Genomic DNA, 24,111 nt, shown 5'->3' with positions numbered 1-24,111 from the left:
GGTCACGTGAATAAAGTCACGTGCCACAATCCACCAGGAGCCACCTAAAGTGCGAAGTCACGTGCATCGCCTCCCTCCAATGGGTGCAAAATTACCACTTGATATATTGACGTGCGATATCTCTACTTAATTCCAAATCCCGCCAGCATGTTCACCGCCTTGGTGAGCTTATCAACCATCTTCTCACGTGAGCTGTACTGGTAAATGGAGAGCTCGTTGAAACAGGTATGTGCCACCGGCAACCGGTCGCTGTCCTCTCCACTCCGCAAGCGCGAGATCTTGAGCGTGAGGTTTTGCGCACCTGTCGCTGGCACACGGTCCGATCCCGTGATGAAGAGAAGGAGCCGTTTCTGCTGGTCGAACGTCAAGTCAGTCACATACTGCCAAAACCATTGAACGATCGGCGATGCCAAAGCCTCCTCCTTCGACGGCCAGCCTGTGTAATGAGTGATGGACTTGAGCACATCAATGTCAAAACGGGTCTCTTCGCTGCCGCAGAGAAGAAGCTGAATTTCCTCGGGCAGAAACAAAGAAAACGAGTTCCCGTCGACAACGCTGCGGAACCCGGCCGTGAACAGCTGGAGCTGGCGTTTCATGCCATCCGTAAGGAAGAAACGTGCGTACTTGTCAATGTACATCTCCCTGTTTTCCGAATTCACTGCAATCTCACGGCCTCCAGGAACTAGCTCGCGATGATGGAGACGGCCAAACGCATCGTGAAACGTCACTTCAAACGTTAGTTCTAGCATCTCCAAGTCTTCTGGCGAGAAGTCACGGAGCTTGAACAAATTTTCTGCGGCAACAGGGAAAATGTCTTTGTAGTCGGCCAAGCCCAACGGCATGCCCAACAAAAGCTTGTACAAGGCCACGGGGAACTTCAAATCAAGAATGGTCAGGTTGTAGATGGCCAAACCTAGCACAGCGCCGAAAAGATAGTACATCTCTGCGTTTTCCACTGGAATGACATTGAACCATAGAAAGTTCGAGTCGTCTACATTCCCCAACATGCCCGCCAGCGGGCTGAACAATGCACGGGTCAAAAGCAAAAACCATTCCTTTTTTAGCCCTCCAGCATCCACACCAGGTTCGTTGACAAACTGCACTTTGAGAGATTTTTTGAGGTTTCCTGGGTTCAACTGGATACACCGGAGCAGATCTTGAACAATGTACTCGCGGCGAATCCGCACCCGAAAGTACACATCAAGAGCCACACGCCGATCTAAGGAGGTGATGAACGCTTCCTCGGCCTTTCTTTCCATTTGTCGCCGTGCCTCATACTCTAGAATGGTGATCTTCCCGCCTAGAGTGAGAAGAAACGGATACTGGCAAAGATAGAAGCCGTATGCCGATCCCTGCTGCATGGTATCTGTGCCGTTGATGTAATCAAGAACCGTCTGGAGAGCAGGTTCTGCCGTTGCCGGCCGCAGCTGGGATTTCTTTCGACTCAGCCACAGATCAAAGTCGGCACGAACATTCACATAGTCAGCCATGGAGTTGTAAAATGCGTGGGCGGGCAACTTGGTGTCTCTGATATAGTTTGCCTTCACAAACACGCCCAACGCACCTGCGGCCGTGCGCAAATGGTAGTTTCCCAGGTACTGGTGAACGCGGATCTTGGCATCTGTGCGGCGTGAGAGTCCAGCCCAAGGCAGAGAGTGCATCTCCTCCACCTCGTCCTTGAGATACGAGTACAGAAAGTACTCTGCCTGGTCCGGGCGGCAGTCGGAATTGCGCCGTGCCAATTCCGGGTTGTTGGCGTAATAAAAGTGTTTGCGCAAGTGGAAGGTGATGTATAAGTTGATGAGATCCACTTTGGCAGCGAAATCGGCCAATTCGAGCTTGGAAAACCACGAAGCAAAATAATTGCCTGCGGGTGAAGCTTCAGCGGCACTGAGAAGAGCCAACACCCGCTTTAAAATGTCGTAACAAAGCGCCTGGATTTCGGGGACTTCGCCTGCGGACTGTGGCTGTGACTGTGGGCGCGAGTGTGCTCGAGAATGAGACCGCTTGTCGCTGTTGGTCAAGGCTCGCCGCAAGAATGGGATCTCCAAGAGAACCAATACCCAGTATAAGTTGCGTGGATTGTCTGCGATGGACATGGGGAGTCTTCGGATCGCATTGCTTGCGCCAGTAAGAGCACAGAAAAGCGGTCTTTTCGAAGGAAGCAGTGCCAATAAATGAAACACGCGGCGAACCTCTTCCAAGTTCACGTCGCACAGCGAATAGTGTGCCCGGCGCGAGCGACGGATCCGGAACAGCAGGTTCAAACAGGCAATCGAGCCAAATGCCGCGAGAAGATGGTCCAGAAGTGGCTGTAGCCGCTGATGGAGAGCGTGGGAAGCCGAAGGGCGGTCGCAGTTAGGTGAAACAGGGGGGATGCCATTTGAACCAACGACGTTTCCGCTGCTTCCCGGTAAGTGGCTCGCTTGTGCATCAGCCGAAGCTTTTTCTAAGAGGATATCATTCATGACGGGTATTGGGCTGCCTTCGGAGAGAGAGCGGCCCTTTTTCGGAGAGATAGGACACAATTTGTCGGTGTTACCCGTGGCCGGTGGTTTTGAGGTAGGATTGGTGACTTTACCCGTAGCGCTTTTCGGACTGGACATGGACGATTCCCGACTGACCTTTGGTATGGGGGGGATATTTTCCACAATGGCTTTCGAGCTTAGGATTTTGTTGCTGGATGAAGAGGTTGCTGGAACATCTTTGGAGGTGGAAGCGGAATGTGCAAATTGCTTTGGATCTTCAGAGCGAGGACTTTCTTTGTGCTTCGGCACTTGGCTGTGAGCCGTGTTGTCCCGGATCTGATTGCCATCCGAATGAGACTTTCTGCCATCATCTGGCTGATTTGCATCATTCTTCAAACCGCCATACAAGCACTTCTCTATGCGGCTTTTGATGTCATCGTATGAGAGAAGAGGCACGGGCAGCTGGGCATCGGGATCAAAGTCCTCCATCAACGTTGTAGTATGGCACACAGAGCAATGGAACTTGGTATTCTCCCCAATGAGAAGGGCTGCGCCACAACAGACACATTTGGCAACATTATTTGCGGGGCGAATGTTAGTTGAGCTTGGACTTCGGGACGGTTTGGGTGACGCTTGCACTTTTAGAAGATCAAGGATACGCCACTGCTTTTGTGACATGGTCCGAGTGAATGGGGAAAACGCAACCTCAGATGAGATTTCGGATGGTCTCAATAAGATTCAGCAGTGCCAATTGACGGCAATTGGTTGGCAACACAAACCCTTTAGACCTGAGTTAACCAGCTTGAATAATCGAAGCCACACTCAAACACTGTCTGCAACCAAAAGCTATCTGCAATCAAAGACTGTCTGCTATCGTATAATTGGAATTGGCTAGCGTGGAAATCGGAAGGCCAGGGCGATACTGTTTTCTGGCTCAGTCAAGATCAATACGACAATGCCGATATCGGTATAAATAGGAGAACCCGCTCCCAATGGTGCTAAAGTTACCGGAACCAGTACGAGGGAAGTCGAACACCAGCGAACAGAAAAAGACTGATAAACAAGAAAAAGAAACGGAAAAAGGAAAAGAACCAGAATTAGCCTACAGCCTGGACTTTCCAGTTATGAGACCTAAAGTCTTGCTCCACAAATCTGTCGGGACTGCACACAGGGCGCGCCTGTCCCAGACTTGGCCCTGCCATCGCCAGACTTCTACATAAGCTTACTACTCTGGCGAAGAGCCAGGAATAAGAGAGGAAAAGAAAAAAATCCAAAGGAAAAATGCATGTTTTGCGATCTGTCTGCTTACCCAGCTCGCCGCAGGCGGTTGTTGCCGCACAATTGGCTCCGGCAGAAACTCATCTTGCCGTGGCACGACAGGCTGTTGTTGAAGTGTACAAGTTCGATCCGAAGAAGCCGGCGTACTTGGTTTCCCGGCGTCTGTTGCAATTCCCGCTTCCTGTGGATGCGTTAGCAGTCATTCCTGCGAAACTCTGGCCTGGTGCTGGAGATTCTGTCCAAACAGACACTTTGGCGGTTTTAGCCGCCAACACACTCCATCTCGTTCGTCTAGTGGCCGATACGCTCCAAGTAATACACCGCGTCACTTTGGCGAATGTGGAAGGCCAAGGACGCTGCACAGAGACACCACCGTTGATGGTAGTGCTATCCGGTGGAAAGTACTTGTACTTGGTGATGCATATGTTCCAAGGATTTGTGACGGCTGTGGATTTGCAGCAAATCTTCTCCGCCAACGATGACGAGCCAAGGAAAGCGAAGCGTGCTCGCAGAAACACCGGGGGATCGTCGCATGCTCGATCGTGGACGGGATCCATGACAGCAACGCCCGGAGAAGCCCGCGTGGCACGCACCTACAACATCGGGCAAGTGGCTGTGCAACAAATCGTGGCTGTTCCCGGAAAAGAACCCACATTTGCGCTTCTCTACCGCGACATCGAGTTCAATTACTCGCTTCGGCATTACTCATTCGCCAGCTTACTGCATGCGCTTGTGGTGAGCAGGCAAATGCTGGAGTTCTCTGACGCGCCTCTGCTTGCCTTTGCGGCATTGGATGGTGTTGTTGTGGCTAGTGACTTGCACATGTACTATTTCCCCAATTCCGGCCAGGTGGAAGAATATCCGATAGCAACGACTCACGACGTGACAAGAAACAGCGAAAATACAGTGATGACGCTCGGCTTATACAGCGATTACCTTGGCGCCTCCTTTTCTGCGCATGTGGCGCTTGATCTGGACCGCCATCTTCTCGTCTCAGACATGGGCCACACGCTTCTTCTCACCTTGAGCGGGAGTGTGAGGGCATCAACTACACGAGTGACTTGGTTCAAAGTGGAAGATGTTGGATTGTCCACCGTCGCATCTTCGTTAGCCTATCTCGGGCCAAACGTGGTTTTTGCCGCTTCTCGCCTCTCACGCTCATTGTTATTTCAGCTTAGGAAGGGTAAGGGAAATTTAGGGACAACTACGGTGCGAGTGTTGGCGTTCCTCCCATCTTCGCCACCTGTATTGGATATGCATGCCATTAAGGGACAGGATGGGCTTGTAGTGGCTCAGGGTGGTCTTCATAGTGGCGAATTGGTTGTGCGGACACTGCAGCAGTTTGCTGCGGTAAACTCCACGGGACAAACGAGATCAGCAGATGCAAAAGCGTTCCAAATCACCTATGCGGGCCGAGATAAGGTGTGCTATACTTTGACCCGAGAAGGCAAAAAGGGCTGCAATGGGGAGATGTATTTCTGGAAGCTGAAAGATATACTAGCGTTCGAAAGAGAAGACAATTGGAAAGAGCACGATTGGTACAAGGACAAGGATCAGGATAATGAACTGCTGGAGAACACACAAAGACTTAACGATACAGAAGATCTGGACGAAGCCTCTGGTGACCTGGACAGGCTAAACCCGAGTGACGAGCGTAATATCGGCAAAACCTATTTCTCCGATGGCTTTGTATATCTTGAGGGAACGTTTTTTGTGCTCGAAACCAATATCTTGCGCAAAATTCCCTTGCCGTTCGAACAACCTGCGTCGTTGAGTGTGTTTGAAGAGGAAGACGCTGTGCATTTCATTGTGCTGCTGTGGTGTGGACGATTGTGCTGGATCATTTCGTCGGATGAAGGATTACATATATATTTGAACACAGAGACTAGTCTCAAGGGCCACGTCAGCGCTGCAATTTATCCTCTTTCTAATGAAGAGAATCTTCTTGTTGGTGTGGATGGAACAGGAAACTTTGAACAGCAATTGTTTGTCGGTAAAACATTGAAGAACAAGATCTCAACTAAAATCGAGGTTGACTTGGACACTTTGTTCCGTTATCGAAACGAAAAGAAGTTGTTCTTGCGAAGTTCAAGAAAAATTTACTTGTTGCATCCATCAGATTCGCCATTCCTATCACTATCATTTGTCACGTCTACACAATCGCCAATGCTAGACTGTCAGCTGATTCCTCATCCAGATGGCAAAAATCGTTTCCTCATTGTTTACGCCCAAGGCAGACTTGAAAGCCTCGTATACCAGAAGTTACCTTTGAACCACAATACTTTCTTCTCAGATAAGTTGGTGCTCCAGGCGATTAGTTTAGAGAGACGAAATGTGATCGTGGCTATTCTTTTGGAGCTCAAGCCTAATAAGTCAACAGGGAAGATGGACAAGCTCACATCGATCGTTCTTTACGACCGAAAAACGTTGCAAGTTTACGATACTGTTGCAGAAGATCCAGGCAGTAACTTTGTGGGACTTTGTGCACTTGGAAGTGGAAGTGGATTAAAGGATGGGCATTTTGTGGCAGTTTGTAAATCTGATTATCCCAGCAAACTTTTTCCGATATTCAAAGTCCAAGGAACTCGGATTGTCAAGTTTGCGCTGCCGCAATTGGAAGGTTCTTATCCCAAGCCTCTTACCGCTGTGAAAGTGAAATGTTACGATGGAGTATTGCATGTGATTGGCAATCGGTACATTACTTTGGAGCTCGATATGGAAGACGACCAGTTTATTTGGACGAGCAGATTTCGGGCTCCTCTCTGTACTTTGCTTACTTTTGGTGTTGATGTAGTGCAAGTGGGGGGACAAGTTTTTATTGCCGATGTTAGTCGTGGATTGTTGACATACAATGCTGCTAAAGATGAAATGGAAAGTATGAAGACAGTGTGCTCCCCATACTTTATTACTGTTCTTGCTTCATTCCAGGACAAGCTTTTAATTTACGGTGATAGTGCAGGCAACATTGGTGCTCTCTCTGTCCGAAAAGGCAATGATCAAGTGACATATGAACAGAAGTTTGGTTTTAATGTGGGGGACCAGGTCAATACCATCTGCGTGAAAAACCACACTTTATACATAGGCACTAGTGGAGGAGGCATTTTCCGGGTGGATGACGTTGAGATTAGTCCCACATTGGCGTCTGTCTACGAAAAGAAGTCGACAGAAGCAAGATTACTAGTCAAGCCATGGAAGATGTTTGATGATGATGTGCACGAGATTGAAGGCATCTATGATGGGGACTTTTTGTGTAAGGAAATGATGGAAGGAAGTGAGGAAGAGATACGAAATGAAATTGATAGAATTTCTTATATGACGACCAGGAATTGATGCTATTTAATCAGAGGTACTGAATAAACTAATAGATTGAGCTACCGAGCTGAAATGTTTATGTAGCTTTTGGAAACAAGAAAAAAAAAAGAAACTGAACATGTTTGATGTAGTATAGAAGATCGAAGTCCGAGAATTGTCATTTCGCATTCTTTCAGAGAATAGCCAAAAAGGTAAAAAATACCACAACAAAAATTACAGTATATACAGAAGAAAGAAAGAAAGAACAAACAAAGAAAGAACAAACAAAGAAAGAACAGAGCAAACAAAGAAAGAAAGAGAAGACAAGATAAAAGCAGAAGGTCTGCCGAACAACTGAGCGAAAACAAGAACATCAAAAACAGCAAAGACATCAAAAAAACGAACAACAAAAAAACAAGAACAACAAAAAAAAAAACAACAAAAAAACAAAAACAAAACAGCAAAACAACAAAAACAACAAGAACAAGAAAACAGAAAAGAGACCCACCACAAGTGAAAATCCACCGACCAAAGCCTGCCTTGTCCGTTCCTGGGCCTGGGCCTGCATATGCCAGCGCACCCTGCAGGCGCGCATCAACAACCAAAAACTCCACTGCTCCATCTCCCATCTCCCATCTTCTCCATCTTCTCCAACCGACATGTTTGACGACATCGACATGCTCGAGATCCCCACCTCCGACACGCTGACGTCGCAAACGGAGTCTGCGCTGCCCGAGCCCGAGCGCCCGAAAACTTACCCGCTGCTCCAAGAATGGCTTCTGCTGCCGACGGAATTGCCGTTTCAATTCGACCCCGACGCGCACCGCCGCAGCGCAAAACACGTGGACGACTTTGCCCACGCGCAGAATGAGTACATCACCAAGCTCTACAAAGTGGTGGAGGACCTAGGGCCCAAGCCGGCGCCAGCAGACCAGGTGACACCAGAGCCGCTAGGGGTTGTGGCCCGCGACATGGGACAAAACCGGGCCGCCGTGGCCAACACCAAGCGCGCGCATGTCGCGTTTGCGCGCCTCTTGGACCACTACGCCGCCTTTGTCGACACCGTGTCGCAGTACGTCGACGCCAGCGTGGCCCGCGACTACGACTTGCTCCAGTCGCTCTTGGAGGCGCTCCACGCCAGCTCGTTTGCGCCGGAACAGGCGCGGCCCGAGCTTGTCGTGCGCTGGATCAACCGCTACGACCCGAAACCAGACAATGCTCTTGTCGACGCCGTCATGTACAACACGCCCTTGCCCTACACGCACGCCAGTTTCTGGCTGTATGTGACGGCGCTCGTGACACGCGGCTTGTTTGCCCAGGCGGCGCTGTCGCTCCGCGCGCTGAAGTTCGACGAGCTCGAGCACACATGCCCCGTTTTGCATGCGCAGTTTGGCGACTTGGCCGCTCTTATCGCCAGCTACGAGCCCATGGCGCAGAAGGGCCAGTTTGCCGCGTGGAAACGCGCCGCCAGCGACTTCCGCGCCGCGCTCGCCACCGCAGACGTCGCCGCCGAACATGCTGCGGCCGCAGCCAGCATCCGTGACGTAGCAGGCGTCCTCTGCGGCCTTGTGCGCACCATCGCCGCCCACACAAGCACTTGGTACGACATGTACGGCGCGTTGGCGTTGTTCCACGTGCGCGAGGGCGCCGACGCAGACCACGCCGAGCTTGCCGTGGCGGAAAAGGGCGTTCCGCCCGCCGAAGCGGCCCTTTGCGACGCCGTGCGCCACCGCCACATGCGCTTGCTTCTTGCCATCGACCGCCTCGACCCGGCCACGGCGGCGTACGTGTCGCGGCTCATGGAGTGGCACGGCTGCTTGGCGGTCGACGCCGACGGCATCCACGACGGCGACTTGGCCAAAGACCTGTCCAGCATCTCTGTCACTGTCCACGGCGGCAGCGTCTCGGACTACCTCTTGACGCGCCACGCCTACGAGTGCCTCGAGGTGCACGCCTTGGCCCCCGTTGGCGTTGGGCTTCTTGCCTCCGTCGTGCCACTGAGCTCTGCGCACGTGCGGGCCGTGCTTCAAGAGTTTCTTCCCCACTACGAGTGTTTCACCAACGACGACATGGAGTGGGCCTTGACGCTCTGCGCCAAGTTCGCCCTTGCCGACACCGCCCTGCGCTTGTACTTGCGCCAGGGCGAAAAGTCGTTGCGCCTGGGCCATGTGTTCGAGGCGTTATCCATGTGGGCCCGATGCTTCGGCGGCCCGGCCGAGGAGTCTGCCGCGGCCATGGCCCGCATCCACGCCGTCTGCTGGGGCTTGTTCCAGGACAGTCTTCTCCGCGGCGCGCCGGTGGCAGACGAGTTGCTAGCCAACATTGTCCGCGGCGACGTCGGGTTTGCCGTTCCGCCGGTGCTCCGCCAGTGCTTGGCGCCGTACGCTGTGCTTGCCGAGTACTGGCTTGGCCGTGCCGACACAGCACGCAGCATCTCGCGGGTGTTCCATTTGCTCCGCATGCGCCACATGCCAAGACGGTTTGCGCCGTTGTTGCTTGCGCAGTTGTTGCCCATGTTCCGCGAGCATCTCACATTGCCGGACTTGGTGGTGACCATCGAGTTGATTGATGGCTTTGAGAAGGGCTCAGACACGGTGGAGGTGTCTCCAGACGACGAGTTGGACTTTGCGGACGCCGATTCCGACTCCGAAGTCGACAACGAGATGCGTGGCATCTTCACACGCTACGACATGGACGAGTTGTATCAGTACGCGGTGGAAAACCCGCCGCTGGCCGACGAAGACTGGCGTGTGGTGTTGAAGGCGAGAGGCGACACTGTGCCTGCTACGGTGGCCGAGTTGGTGCACGAGTTGCGTGAACAGATTGTGGCCAAGATCGGCCGCGTGTACGTGGGACAGGTCTAGGTCTTTCGTACATTGGGAGACGAGAGCTCCTGACTTGCATTTGGCACAAGAAAGCGATTGTGCTTCCAGTTGAGATGATACATGGCGCCGGGCGAAGCCGCCTCACCGGGCGAAGCCGCCTCACCGCTCGAAGCCTGGTGTTGTAATCGCCTGTAAACACCACAGGCGGCATGCCACTTCCCTTGGTCATAGATACAGACAAACAGTTACTCAGGACTAATAGAGCTTGTCTACACACGCTAATAGTGTTCTTTTTTCTATACTCAAGTAGTCAAGAAATAGACATCATCTGACTTTCAGCCGTCGGCTAAGAAATGAAGAAGCGATGCACTGGCCTGGAGCGCACCTCTAGAGCAGCGGCCGCTTAACAAACCACGTCTTGGGCGGCTCTGGAGTTCAACAACAAGGCAACAATCAAGCCGTACAAACCCAAGACTTCGGCGAAAATCAAAATCAAAAGCATACCAACGAACAATCTTGGCTGTTGAGCGGTACCTCTAACACCAGCATCACCAACAATACCAATGGCAAAGCCAGCGGCCAAACCGGACAAACCAACAGACAAACCAGCACCCAACTGGATGAAACCAGTGTAAAGGGCTTGTTGCTGCTTCAAGCCGTCGGAAACCAACACGGCAACAACCAAACCGTAAATGGCAATGATACCGGCCAAAACAACAGGGACAATGTTCTTGAACAACAAGTCTGGTCTCAAAACACAGGTGGCACACACACCAACACCAGACTTAGCAGTACCGTACGAGGCACCGAAACAGGTGAAGACAATGGCTGCAGTACAACCAATGGCACCAAAGAAGGGAGCGTATACTGGGCTGCGACGTTAGTACGGATTCAGGATTGCGGCATTTGTTGACGCTGCAAAGAATCGATCGCCGCTGTAAAAGATTGGCGGGAGGGATCCATTGGCGGGTGGAATTGAGCAAACATTGTCGAAACAAATAGGGCCACATTAAATAGGCTCCATTGCCAATCTCTAGCGGCAGCGACGGGCCAGAACAATCAAACATACCATAAGTCAGACATTGTGGAAATTGAAGAGATTGATTGGTTGGAATACAAACTCAGCAAAGAGGATAGATAAAGATAAAGACCAACGTTGGTGTAATTTTTTCTCGGTGAATCCCTGGGCGGCGTGTGCAGGATTATTAGGGGCCTGCGATTACGCACGCTCAGTATATTTGAGTATGCTCTGTCGATCCAGCCACCATCGGGACAAGAGGCGATTTGTTTCTGTGAATAGTATGGTGTGAAGCTTTGTGGATGGTATGGCCAAAGGTGTTGGAGAATATCGGTCACGTGGGCACTTTCATTTCTGGACCTTTATTTCTGGACCTTCATTTTCTCGAGCCGCACTATTGGATAAGCCTAGTGATAGGAAGTAGGAAAGAAACAAGAGCGGCGACTTTGGTATTACCAATTGGTCACGGTGAAGTCTGATTTAGATGTGTTGATTTTGATTTCCATGACTAGGATAAATAGAATGCATATTCGGTCAACCTTACTATCAGTATATGCATAACTATAATAGATACTAAGTAATCACTCAACGTTCCAAAACATAAATGTTTGCACGATAATTTGCGTGTGGGCAATCTGTTATACAGATGTGTGGGCAATCTGTTATACAGATGTGTGGGCAATCTGTTATACAGATGTGTGGGCAATCTGTTATACAGATTCATCTAAGTCCTCCACTGCAGAGAAGACGAGAAAGAGTCAGTTGAACAGCTCTGAAGAATGAGAGTATATGTAGCTGATTGTAACTATAGTCGAGGCTCAGAGAATACTGTGCCTTTAAGCACATTAAGAGATTTTGACACTGCATCCATTTCTATATTCACCTATGAAGGCAAACAATACGATTTAGGGTATAATAGACATAGCCAATATGTCTATTGATATGTGCATGTGCCTTGAGAAGATGGCTTGTTAGTTCGATAATCCAAAAAATCAATACATTGTCTTATCCGTCGTTCTCCACTTCTACGACGGTGTGACAATCTTGGAATTAACAACTGGATATCTGCTGTGTTGCAATGAAGAACATGGCATGATCTTTCCAATAGTGATGTTCGGTATATTTAAGTATGATTGAACCGCATGTACGCTAATTAGGGCCAAGTAAGACTGAACAAATTTCAAATTGCGCAGACTTGACCGCTTCATGTCTGATACCGACTTGCTCACTTGACCATAGATAAACCTACAGTAGCCAATCTAACTAGTGAAAATAGCTCATTCCACAAGTGAACATGCCAAACCACAGCATAGATTTGGACGGAGAAAGATCTTACAGAAGTAACTTCCAACCAAGCACTTTTAAGTAGTACCTCTAAAAACAGACAGTATGACAATATAAGTTCGCATTCATGTGTATTACCTCTATCCCATCGACCCACGATTTCCCACCGATTTTACAATCAGATTCTTTTTCAACTCTACATTCTTTCAGCTCTACATTCTTTCAGCTCTACATTCTTTCAGCTCTACTTTTTTTATTTTTTTTATATTCCTTATCCGTTGTCTCTATTGTTGAGAACCAGATACAGTGACCATATGCACTCTACCCAAATTCTCTTCTTTCTTAAAATTACTTTATGAAGATTGGTCTCTGAGAATAGGATACGGCATTCCCAAGAGATTTGGGAAGGACACACAATGTGGTGATGAGATAAGTAAAGGACTCACGCCACATGTCATGATGTCAGACAATTGCGTACGGCAAAGATAAGTGAAGACCTTTCTTCATTTGTCAAGACATCGTACGATTGTTCATGGCAATAGATGAGTGCCGTACCTACGGCACTCCATCTTATCATATTCTCAGAGACCAATCTTCATAAAGTAATTTTAAGAAAGAAGAGAATTTAGGTAGAGTGCATATGGTCACTGTATCTGGTTCTCAACACTCCCCTTGAAGATGGACTCTGATATGAGTTATAGTAGGTCAGTAGGTCTTATACCTAATGCACATCGTTGACGTAAGATTGTGAACTGTGGATCTGGTAATGCCTTCGTAAATATATCTGCACAATTCAATTTTGTAGGAACATATTGTAGCAGCAAGGTTGAGAATTGTATTTGTTGTTTAATAAAATCGACTCTGCGTCGTATATGTTTTGTTCCTTCTAAGGCAACTTCCAGCTGTACCGTTTTGATAGCTGGTTGATTGTCACAGTATATTTTGGTGTTGTGTGTTATCTTTATATCTTTCATTAAGTTCTGTAGCCAGACGCATTCCTGAGTGGTAAAGCATAAGGCAAAGAGCTCAGAGTTAACTGTGGAAAGAGCCACAAGCGTTTGAAGTTTAGATCTCCAGCTTACTGGGGATCCACCATAAAGAATAACCGAGCCAGTAGTTGAACGACTTTTTGTGTCAGTTTCAGAAGCAAGATTAGCATCTGAATAGCAAATAAGATCATCTGGTGAATTTGGAGTATAACACAAGCCAAATTTCTTGGTTCCTTTGAGATACCTTAGAACACGTTTAGCGGCTTGCATGTGTTTTTCCTTGGGTGACGCTAAGTAGCGTGATAATTTCAGAACAATATAGTTAATGTCATATCGAACAGTATTGGCAGCATAGAGTAGTTTGCCAACAATAGACCTATATTCGTGTTCATCGCATGTAGCATCAGAGCTGTCTGATAAGTCATCTAGGTTAGTTTTGTTAGCAGGCGTTTTGACTGGATTACAATCCGCCATACCATATTCAAGTAGAAGATTGTTGATGTATTCTTCCATGTTTACTTCAATTCCAGTGGATGATACATTCAAGTTCATACCAAGAAATTTACCCGCAACACCAAGATCTTTCATTTGAAAGGCTTGGCCTAGATGTGTTTTGAGTTGAGTAATTTTCTCAAGATTAGTGCCAATAAGTAGCATATCATCAACATAGAGTGCAATGAAAATTGACTCGTTGTTTTCAAAATTGTAATAGATGCATGGCTCTTCAACAGATCTTGTAAAACCAAGAGATCTGAGTGTTTTGTTAATCGTCTGATTCCAGACCAAAGGAGCTTGCTTTAAACCATAAATGGATTTGTTCAACTTAAGAACATACTCTGTTGACTTGTCTTTGGCGTTCATAGGTGACGCTTTGTATCCTGGAGGTTGTTTCATGTACAATTCTTCTTTGAGGACGCCATTCAAGAATGCAGTTTTCACATCCATTTGATGTACATGCATCTTGTGTTTGCCAGCAATAGCAAGGAGTAGACGTAGACTAGTGTGTTTAATCACAGGGGAGAATGTTTCTTCATAATCAATTCCTTCCTGTTGAGTATAGCCTTTCGCTACTAGTCTGGCCTTATAAAGACCTTTGTCTTTGATATTGAAAACCCAGCGACAACCTATGGGTTTCACATTTGGTGGTAACGGAACAAGTGTAAACGTACCATTCTCATAATGTGCTTGCATTTCCAGATTGCAAGCTTCAATCCAATTTTCTTTATCTGCTGCTCTCATAGCTTCAGTGTATGAGTTAGGGATAGGTTTAGAGTTATTAAGTTTGTTGTCGGCATAAAATGTAGCAGCATGTAGAAGTGATTCACGATTAGGAATTATTCCTTGTTGTTCGGATTTACCCACCTGATTAGCCGTTTGGACTAATAGAATATTAGCATGTGAGCGCTTCTTTGAATCAGATGCTTTCATATATTGGATTTTGTCTGGAAAAGTGAGGGAGCGAGCATTTGGTTCACTTCCCCCCTTGGTGGGTAACACCGACTTATTAAGAGCACGGGTAACACTTCGAGTGTGATAGCGCGGCTCAACGGTAAGCGTCGGAGAAGACGACAGACTTGGTGTTTTGGAAGACGAGGAAGAGGTCTTCTTAGTAATGGCAGGTGTCTTGTTTAAATGTGCCTTATCTTGAGGTGACGGTGAGGGCAGCTCCATAGCAGGAGCCTGCTGATTCCTATTAGGCGCAGAAGTTACTGGTAACTGCGCAACAGAAGTAGAAGGACTCAGAGTCAGCTTCTTCTTCGCAGCCTTACGAGGAGGCATAGGGGAAGACTCCAAGTTCAGAGGAGTCGTAGAAACTTCCGGAACCACAGACTTTGTGTCTGTGCGCGATGTCGTGACAGACAGATCTTTGGACTGTGTCTCATCAAAGATCTCATATAAGGTAGTAGTGTCACAATAGAGATCTTGACCAGTTAAATTTCTAAAGGACGGAGGGATTTTGATTCCTGGAAGATACGCCGTTGGTAAGCGATTATGATTGATGGGAAGTTTCGTGATAGGATTCGCATACGTTAAGAAGTAAAATTCGTTTGGGCGAAATAAAGCTTGATCAGAACCAAATACTTTCATAAGGTCATAACTGAAAAAGCGATGTCCAGTCCGTTGGATATCTGGACCTAAATAGACACATTCAAGCGCATTGGGAGCCAATTTGTTAGTGCGAAGCTCTAATGGAATTGTAACAAAGGCCGTACACCCAAAAGGATAAAATGTGGGACAAGTAAGCAGATCAGTGGCATACCAAAGATGAATAGGTGCCTTATTCTGTAAATTAACACGTGGTGTCCAGTTAAGTAAGAAAGCAGCGTACCGTATAGCTTCTGACCAGAAAATGGGAGGAATATTACCATGAGCCATTTGAGTCCTTGCTTTGTCTTGTAAGGTACGGTGCATACGTTCTGCAATGCCATTTTCAGCAGAACTATGAGGATGAGTTAGACGAAGGTCAATGCCTTTGTCAAGAAGGAATTCTTTGAGATTATCATTGAGAATTTCTGAACCGTTATCAGAGCGGAGTTGTTTGGGAAAATGGGAGGCACGAAGATCAGTATAACTTCTCATGAGAAAGGACTGAATCATAGTAGAGGTCTCACTTTTCCTAGCTAATGGAATTGCTGTGACAAATCGAGAGAATCTATCAACAATGGTGAGAAAATACCGTGCATTGTCGTGTGCCTTGGGCTGATCAAAGGGGCCACATACATCAACATGAATAACTTCAAAAGGACGAGTAATAGATGTATGCCCACGAGATTGTTTAGCAAACCGATTGACAGTTTTGGAAGTGCAACATCCGCGACATTGTATTAATGGTACATGGACCACTGACTTGGGTAGATTAAGCATTTGTTTGAAAGCTTTAAATTGAGATGCACCAGGGTGTCCCAAAGTATTATGCCACTGGCGAGAGAGTTTATCTACCTCATCCGGCGAGGCATCATCAGAAAGATCCGATGACTCAGTATCGGATATGGATTCGGCCGAAAATACAGATTCAGAGTCCGACGAATCACCAGTTAAGGGATCCATAGTTGGTTGTGTTGAAATCTCAAATATATTTTGAGTTTCAGAGTCTGACTGAAAATTCAGAGTGTCTGAGATTCCTTCGTTTGGAATTTCCTGGGCAAGAGGTAATATGGTGACAGGAATCTTAATAGTGCTTTCTGTGTCACCGCTCACAACTTGTTGAGTGTGAGTGTTGATTACTTCTCTTTTCTCATTGATCAGAACAGGAAGACCAATGTCTCCTAATCCATGAAAAGAGAGTATATTTGGCAAGTAAGGAATGTAATACACATCAGGAAGGATCTGCTGATGGCCATCCTTAAACTGAATTTTCAAGGTACCAATCGTATCAACAGGTCTAGGATTACCGATGTTGATTGTTTGAGAGATTGGTCTCACATTAGTCAATAAAGATTTGTCATTGACTGTATGAACATCGGAGCCAGTGTCTAGTATAAATGTACAAGTGGAGTAAACAGAAATATCTTCATTCTTAGACATGTGAAGGATAGATTTTTCAGCAACGAACCTTCCGTTGTTCAGATACTTAGATTGAGCACTGGTGTACGCCTCCGAGTTGGATTTGAAAGGCTTCTTCTTAAAGTTGCCTTGTTTACCATTCTTGCCACTTGCCTTGGCATGATGGTTGTTACCCATGGTCCTATTCATATCATACCTGGAATCATTCTTCAGAGCAGTGTCCTTCATGGGACGCCAAGATGGCTTAGATCGTGCCATTGTTTCGAACCAGTATACGATCTGCTTCGAAATATCATTCAGTGACTTCTTTGCTTCAGTAATGGACTCGCAGAACTCCTTCTGTTGCTTGAAGTCCATTTTAATGGAACTAAGGGTAAAGAGTTGGCGGAAGATTTGCCAAATATCCTTAGGACTGACTGAGTAAGCCAATAAATGGTTCAATAACGGTTTGTAGTCACCTTGGAATGCTTTCTTTCTCAATTCATATTGACGACGATCGAGTGTTAAAAGATTGAACTCACAGGTCAAATCGATTTGTGGTATAATTTCATTTTCCACACAAGCGCGGTTCAAGTACTGGTCTTGTTCCACAACGCTCTTGTTTTCAAGAAGGATCGTCAAGCATTCATGAAACAGATCTTCAATTGAGGTGACTGCCGAATCAATTGCCTCCCCCGAACCATAAATTTTCTGACGATAGTCCTCAGGGGAACATTTGCAGAAGTCACGTCCACTGTAAACTGCCTGCAGAAAATTCTTCTTGAAGTAGTAGTACCACTCCGGGAAGAGTGCTGCATCTGTTAACTCAAAAGGATTGAGTTTATCGATCTTAGAGCGGCTCATAACCTGTGAAATAGAAAGTGATATAGCGTCTGCTCTATACACTCCCGTCTTTCTAGCTGTTAAATCGACAACAGTACCAATTGAGTCACTTGAGGACGAGCTAGGGCGAGTTCCTTTAGTGTTGATAGTTGGGTTCGACATTTCTGATAAGTAACGTTTTGTTAGGGTTGATATTTAGGGATGGGATGATCCTTAGAGAAGAATCCATCCTAGAGAAAAGATGATGATCTTATATACTTGAGTTTCTCATAAAGAGACTGTTCTCCAATCAGGAACACAGGGAATCTCCTGATTCCTGTTTAGGAGTTGTCCATGGCATTGCCGTAGCATTGCCATGGCATAGTCCTACCATTTCTAGTATCCTCTTCTATGATAGCAGGGAAGTCTTTACGGCATCAGAGAATAGGATACGGCATTCCCAAGAGATTTGGGAAGGACACACAATGTGGTGATGAGATAAGTAAAGGACTCACGCCACATGTCATGATGTCAGACAATTGCGTACGGCAAAGATAAGTGAAGACCTTTCTTCATTTGTCAAGACATCGTACGATTGTTCATGGCAATAGATGAGTGCCGTACCTACGGCACTCCATCTTATCATATTCTCAGAGACCAATCTTCATAAAGTAATTTTAAGAAAGAAGAGAATTTAGGTAGAGTGCATATGGTCACTGTATCTGGTTCTCAACACTCCCCTTGAAGATGGACTCTGATATGAGTTATAGTAGGTCAGTAGGTCTTATACCTAATGCACATCGTTGACGTAAGATTTCCCTGCTATCATAGAAGAGGATACTAGAAATGGTAGGACTATGCCATGGCAATGCTACGGCAATGCCATGGACAACTCCTAAACAGGAATCAGGAGATTCCCTGTGTTCCTGATTGGAGAACAGTCTCTTTATGAGAAACTCAAGTATATAAGATCATCATCTTTTCTCTAGGATGGATTCTTCTCTAAGGATCATCCCATCCCTAAATATCAACCCTAACAAAACGTTACTTATCAGAAATGTCGAACCCAACTATCAACACTAAAGGAACTCGCCCTAGCTCGTCCTCAAGTGACTCAATTGGTACTGTTGTCGATTTAACAGCTAGAAAGACGGGAGTGTATAGAGCAGACGCTATATCACTTTCTATTTCACATCTATCCATCCTGTATTCTTTCATCTTCCTGTACTTGTCGTGCGCGCGACATTTTCCTACTAGAAGCCCATCGCGCTTTAAATCTTTTTTTTTTCTCCACCTACTGGTGAGCTAAAAGCAAGGAACCCCAATAATGTCTGCTAACCCTAAAGCCTTCCCTTTGGCCGACTCGGCCTTGACCCAACAGATCTTGGATGTCATCCAGCAATCGCAAAACTTGAGACAGTTGAAGAAGGGTGCCAACGAAGCCACCAAAACTTTGAACAGAGGTATTTCTGAGTTCATTGTCATGGCCGCCGACACCGAGCCAATTGAGATTTTGTTGCACTTGCCTTTGTTGTGCGAGGACAAGAACGTGCCTTACGTGTTTGTTCCTTCCAAGGCTGCTTTGGGCAGAGCCTGTGGTGTTTCCAGACCAGTGATTGCCGCTTCTGTCACCACCAACGACGCTTCTTCCATGAAGAACCAGATCTACGCCATCAAGGACAAGATCGAGACTTTGTTGATTTAGAGTAATGCATGATCTATAGCGTTTTGTGTAGGCGAGAATTTTTCATAGTAGAGAGGATGTTGAGGATCCTAGAAACCAGTCCAAATACTACGTCTTCATTTGATTCACTTAGGAGTTGGTGCCATGTGTACAGGCTACTGATTTAATTGCCAATGCATAGTCTAGAAGTTTCAACATCTCAGTAGGGTCATCAAGTCTTCACCTCGACTTCCTATTATCGTAAAATAATTAATGTTCCCATAACTATATACATATATAGAGAGGGAAAGGGTTACGTTTATTTAATAACTATATAATACCTCACGGCATGAACTGACAACACCGATGTGGTTAATAGATGGTCAGGATTATCCAATTAAATGACATGTTCCACTGCCATAAGGTAGTAGGAAGAGCAAAGGAGCGTGGTTTTCGTAACAATGTCTTTCAGGCCACCCTTCTCCGTGATTCATTTGACCTACCCTGACAAACGTCAGCGCAACTGTAATCATACAGATGCAAAGATTCAAGAGAGTAAAACCGTGCTCGACCTATTATCTCCAATGCTGGTTGACTACGCTGCAGCTACGCCAGGGTCAAGCGTAAAAAATCCAAAACAAAATTATAAAGAGATCCAAGGCCAGAACGTATAATAAATATTGTCATGGCTTATTTATTTCGTGTGCCTGGAGCCAAGTGGTTAAGTGCACATCCATGGGCATCGCGAAATGAGCATCGCGAAATCAAACCCATTTCCATTTTACACACCATTTCCATGGACACGCTCACGACCGCCGAAAGCGTGACCCGATTCCTTCGAGGCAAGGATACGCCTGTGGCGCAAGCGTGTGAGGTGGCCAGCGCCCTTTTGGCGCACAAGCTAGCGGTGTTTCTTCCCAACGCCTCGCATTTTGTGTTTGACTTGGTGTGCGACCGCATTGGCGACATGAGCGGCAAGTTCCGGACGTGGAAACTAGACGCGGGGCTCTGGGAGCTCTGGAAGCAGCTCTGGGCGGACATGGGGCGTCTGGCTGTGGACAGAGAGTGCCGAGCAGCGTCTTTCCGGCGGGTCAAGTTGATCCCGGTGATGCTGGCGGTGTTGGAGCAGGGCCACGACGAGCTTGTGGACGCCATGTTCGAGTGCGTGGAGGAGTTGCGCACGGGCTTTATCGATGTGGACGAGTATGCGGCCGTGGGGCTTCTTGCGAGCCACGTCCAGATGCTTGCAGAGAGAAGGAGCACAAAGAAAGACAAAACCAAAGGCAAAGACAACGACAAAACCAGAGGCAAAGACAACGACAACAAAGACAAAACCAAAGACACCAAAGACAAAACCAGCAAACAAATACAACTAAATGGTGAAAATGAAGACTCCCTTACCAAAAGCCAGGACGCCACATCGGACGAGCGTCTCTGCCGATGGACTTCTGCAGTGGCACAGATTGTGTGGCTTGCTCGCGCCGCCCACCGCCCCACGAAAAAGAGCCAGGCGCGCCTTTTCGACGACGTGGTGCCGCGGGCCGCGCATCTTCTCGCCTGCCGCGCGTTGCCGCCGCCCGCCGCCGCCGAATTGCTCGCGCTTCTAGTGCCCTGTGCTTTCGCCCCAGACACCGCGCCGCAGCTCGCGCAGCATTTGCAGCGCCTTGCCCAAGACGACAAACTCTCGCCCGCCGCGGCAGAATATCTTTTCGAGCAAACCATAGCGCACGTTGCCGCACGAGACATGGCGGTGTGTGAAGCGGTGTTTGGCGCGCTCACCTGCGGCGCGCTTGCGGCGCTCGCCGAACAGTTGCTTGCCCAACTTGCCCGCGTCAACCGCACGCTTCTGCCGCAGTTTTTCGCCAACCTCTACGCCAGCGAGCGCGAACGCGAAAGCGAGGGCGAAAGTGAGGGCGAGAGCACAAGCGGCCGGCCCAACTGGCGCCTCTTGGGTCTTCTCGTGCGCCTTGATCCGGCGCTCGCGCTTGCCCAGTGGGAAGATGTTTTGGGCGGCGCCGCCACACTTGCGCCCGAAGAGAGCGCGCAGCTCGCCGAGGACTTGGCGCGTGGTTTTGTGGCCGCACGCGATGCGCCACGCTTTTTGGCTGACGTTTTGCCCCAGGCGCTCGCCAAAGTGGCCGCGTGGGCCGACCCGCAGGTGTTGGGCCGGTTGGCGCCCGTTGTGCGCGAGTTGACGCCCGTGCAAGCGCGCGCGCTCGCGCAAAAGTACACGGACGCGCGCGCGACCGTGCCGTTGGCGCTTCTTTTGGAGGGCCTTCTCCAGGGCGGCGGCGCCGCGCGCGCCGCGTGCCGCTCCACCATCTGTGCGGCCGACCTTTCCGAGCCGCGCGTGGCATACCTCGCCATGTGTTTGTACGGCGACGCCATGACGGAAGAAGAGCGAGAGAACATTAAAAGGGATGAAAACAACGAAGGAAAGGACGAAAAAGAGAAAAAGAAAAAGGAAAAGGGAAAAGACAACGAAAAAGAAAGCAGATCTCTCAATTTCCTCCACCTTCGCATGGCCGAGCTCTCTGCCAATCTCTCAGAGTCTCTCTCAGCGGGCGCGGCCCAGTACATTTCGGCGCTTCTGCCCACCGAAGTTGTTCCGTTTGCCCAGCGGTGGCTTGTGCTAGTGGACAATATGCCGCAGGCGCGCGAGGCGCTCGTGCAGCGGTTGTTGGCGCTTCCGCCGGCGGCGTTTTTGTCGTTTGTCGAAGCCCACGGCGCGGTGCTCTTTGAGCGCCGCCTGTTGATGGCGGCGTTTCTGGCGCGCGCAGCCTCGTACGGCGCCAAACACGCCTTTTTCGCGCGCGTGCCGCCCGTCGTGTTCCGGCGCTTTTTCGCCGCGCACATGCCGGCGCTTTGGGCGGCCGCACAGGCGGAACGCACGCCTCTGGCGCCAGACTCGGCCATGCGCGCGTTGGCGCATGTGGTTCGCCCCGCGACGCTTGCGTCCAAAGCCGAGTGGGACTTTGCTTCGCTCCGCCGCCTCGTCCGCCCCGACTCGCCCGAGTCTTTGCAAGTGGCCCGCGCAGTGTGGGAGGCGCAGGTGCGCAACTTCAACGATAAGCCGTCGGCCGAGTATGTGACCGAAGCGTTGCGGCTGTTGACGCAGGCGCTCGACGCCAAAGACAGCAACGACAAGAACAAGAGCAAGAACAAAAACACCAAAGACAAGAACAAGAACAAGAACAAAGACAAGAACGATGAGAATGCGGACTTCTCGGGCCACGCCGACCGCGCTCTTGCGGGCGTTGTTTTGGCGGCGCCGCCGCCGGCCGCAGCGGAAGCGCAGGCTCTCTTGGCGGGGCTCTGCGGGCAGTTTGTGGCGCGCGTGGTTTCGGCGGCGCGGTCGACCGCAGACCCGGCCGCGGCTGTGCGCGAACTCACGCAGCTCTCGCACATTCCGGCGGGCGCGCGCGCCGAAGTTCGCGCGGCAGTGCGCGATTTGGGCGCCCGCGCCACGGACGCCGCCCTGCGCGCTCTTCTCTTCGCTTTGGTCACAAAGATAGCCCTGGACCCGCTCTATGTCACGGGATTGTACGTGGCGCTTGCGTCGGAGTGGTCGGAAATCGAGCAGCCAGAACAGCAAAAGGAGCAACAGGAGCAACAGCCTGAGCAACAAAAGGAGCAACAGCCAGAAGTGCCTGCGCCGCTCGAGGCATTGGGCGTGTTCTACTCGCGCCTCAGCGCCGCCGACTTTTCCGCCGTCTTCTCGCATGTGCTCGCGTCGCTCGCCTTGCCCGACCTCGACCGCGCGTTCGTGGCGCCGTTGGTGGACGCGGCGGCGTGCCTCTTGCCGCTCCTCTCGAAGGACCGCGCGCGCGAACACACGCGCCTTTTCGTGGCGTCGCTCCTGGCCTTCCGGGCGCACGCCGTGCCGCGCGCGCTGGCGCTCCGTTTTGTGCGCGCCCTCATTGCCATGTTTTCCTCCCACGTTTGGGCGTGCTCGCAGTACATGGTGGAATGCGTGCTTTCGTGGGCGGCGCATCCGACAAACACACCAAACAAAGGTGCATCCACAAACACGGACAAAAAAACCACAAGTATGGACAAAAAAACCACAAGTACTGACGGCAGTGTAAATACAGGCGTGGCGGCCTCCGACGCCTCGCTCTACATTGCGACCGTCAACCTCGTGTCGTATGTGGTTTTGTTCCACCGCTTCCGTCTCTCGCGCCGGTACCATTTGGTTGTGGGCGCCGTCTCGCGGTTGATGGCGCGCATGCCGCGCGAAAAGGCCGCCGCGTCTGCGCTCGCGCGCCTTTTGGTGGCCCTCTGCGACCCGCAGACCCAGGCGCTGGCCCGCGACTCCGCCCTGCTCACGTCCGAGGCCAACATCTACAAAAAGGCCGTGCGCCGCCATGCCCACGTCTTGCTCGTCAACTACATCCACCAGCAGTTGGCGGACCCAATGGCCAACGCAGTGACCGAGGCGCTCCGCCCGGGTATATTCAGCGTGTTTTCGCTTCTTTCGGGCGCCGAATTGAACTTGGTCAACCAGTGCTTGGATTCGCTGGGCAGAGCCTACTACCGGACATTGTATTCGGCGTACAAGGACCAAGGCAAGTGGCACGACATATAGACTATAATTGAGGCATTCGGGGAAAGAGGCTACCATGACAGTGTATTCGAAGGGCGATCAGCTCCGTCTCGCTGTGATCAAAGACTGTCTCGCTGTGATGCTATCAGTCTTTATTTCAGCATACGCCGTTTACATAGACAAATATATATCGAAGAACCAGAGTTCTGCTGTGAACGATGCATATAGAATAGACATCTGATCATGTATGAAGCCTGAACGACCGCTTCTCTGTTCACCTCAACCAAAAAAGTACGTCTCTCTTCTATTTTCGGTGTTGGAAAGAGTTCCCACATCATTTAGGCACTTGATATATACACCAATTCTTACTCATAGGAGTGTTTCCTATGGTACGTTACCAACTCAAACAGTTTCGGAGCCACCCTCAATTGAACGCATGATGGG

General features: G+C 49.3%; 8 protein-coding genes across 8 annotated transcripts; 5 read left to right on the top strand and 3 right to left on the bottom strand. All coding sequences in view use genetic code 12, as the record gives it.

The window, feature by feature from the left end:
- Positions 1-122: 122 nt before the first annotated feature.
- FOB63_003786 (putative E3 ubiquitin-protein ligase) lies at positions 123-3,146 on the bottom strand (the record flags this gene model as incomplete). The annotated part of the gene is made up of 1 exon (XM_002614672.2): positions 123-3,146. One exon carries the CDS (start codon positions 3,144-3,146, stop codon positions 123-125), a length of 3,024 nt encoding a protein of 1,007 aa, XP_002614718.2.
- A 603-nt stretch (positions 3,147-3,749) lies between these two features.
- FOB63_003785 (uncharacterized protein) lies at positions 3,750-7,076 on the top strand (the record flags this gene model as incomplete). Its single annotated transcript, XM_002614673.2, has 1 exon — positions 3,750-7,076. The coding sequence occupies one exon, from the start codon at positions 3,750-3,752 to the stop codon at positions 7,074-7,076; it is 3,327 nt and encodes a 1,108-aa protein (XP_002614719.2).
- A 620-nt stretch (positions 7,077-7,696) lies between these two features.
- On the top strand, positions 7,697-9,901 carry NUP85 (Nup85p; the record flags this gene model as incomplete). The annotated part of the gene is made up of 1 exon (XM_002614674.2): positions 7,697-9,901. The coding sequence occupies one exon, from the start codon at positions 7,697-7,699 to the stop codon at positions 9,899-9,901; it is 2,205 nt and encodes a 734-aa protein (XP_002614720.2).
- A 364-nt stretch (positions 9,902-10,265) lies between these two features.
- CUP5 (H(+)-transporting V0 sector ATPase subunit c) lies at positions 10,266-10,945 on the bottom strand (the record flags this gene model as incomplete). The annotated part of the gene is made up of 2 exons (XM_066102357.1): positions 10,266-10,734; positions 10,932-10,945. 2 exons carry the CDS (start codon positions 10,943-10,945, stop codon positions 10,266-10,268), a joined length of 483 nt encoding a protein of 160 aa, XP_065958300.1.
- A 1,914-nt stretch (positions 10,946-12,859) lies between these two features.
- On the bottom strand, positions 12,860-17,641 carry FOB63_003782 (Reverse transcriptase (RNA-dependent DNA polymerase) family protein; the record flags this gene model as incomplete). The annotated part of the gene is made up of 1 exon (XM_002614384.2): positions 12,860-17,641. One exon carries the CDS (start codon positions 17,639-17,641, stop codon positions 12,860-12,862), a length of 4,782 nt encoding a protein of 1,593 aa, XP_002614430.2.
- Positions 17,642-18,785: 1,144 nt separating this feature from the next.
- SNU13 (RNA binding protein) lies at positions 18,786-19,163 on the top strand (the record flags this gene model as incomplete). The annotated part of the gene is made up of 1 exon (XM_002614675.1): positions 18,786-19,163. One exon carries the CDS (start codon positions 18,786-18,788, stop codon positions 19,161-19,163), a length of 378 nt encoding a protein of 125 aa, XP_002614721.1.
- A 419-nt stretch (positions 19,164-19,582) lies between these two features.
- On the top strand, positions 19,583-19,795 carry FOB63_003780 (uncharacterized protein; the record flags this gene model as incomplete). Its single annotated transcript, XM_066102356.1, has 1 exon — positions 19,583-19,795. The coding sequence occupies one exon, from the start codon at positions 19,583-19,585 to the stop codon at positions 19,793-19,795; it is 213 nt and encodes a 70-aa protein (XP_065958299.1).
- A 122-nt stretch (positions 19,796-19,917) lies between these two features.
- FOB63_003779 (uncharacterized protein) lies at positions 19,918-23,709 on the top strand (the record flags this gene model as incomplete). Its single annotated transcript, XM_002614676.2, has 1 exon — positions 19,918-23,709. The coding sequence occupies one exon, from the start codon at positions 19,918-19,920 to the stop codon at positions 23,707-23,709; it is 3,792 nt and encodes a 1,263-aa protein (XP_002614722.2).
- Positions 23,710-24,111: the final 402 nt, after the last annotated feature.

This window comes from Clavispora lusitaniae, assembly GCF_014636115.1.
Source record: "Clavispora lusitaniae strain FDAARGOS_655 chromosome Unknown tig00000185_pilon, whole genome shotgun sequence".
Classification (NCBI taxonomy): domain Eukaryota; kingdom Fungi; phylum Ascomycota; class Pichiomycetes; order Serinales; family Metschnikowiaceae; genus Clavispora; species Clavispora lusitaniae.
The sequence above is the reverse complement of the archived record's forward strand: the minus strand, read 5'-3'. Positions and strand labels throughout refer to the sequence as shown.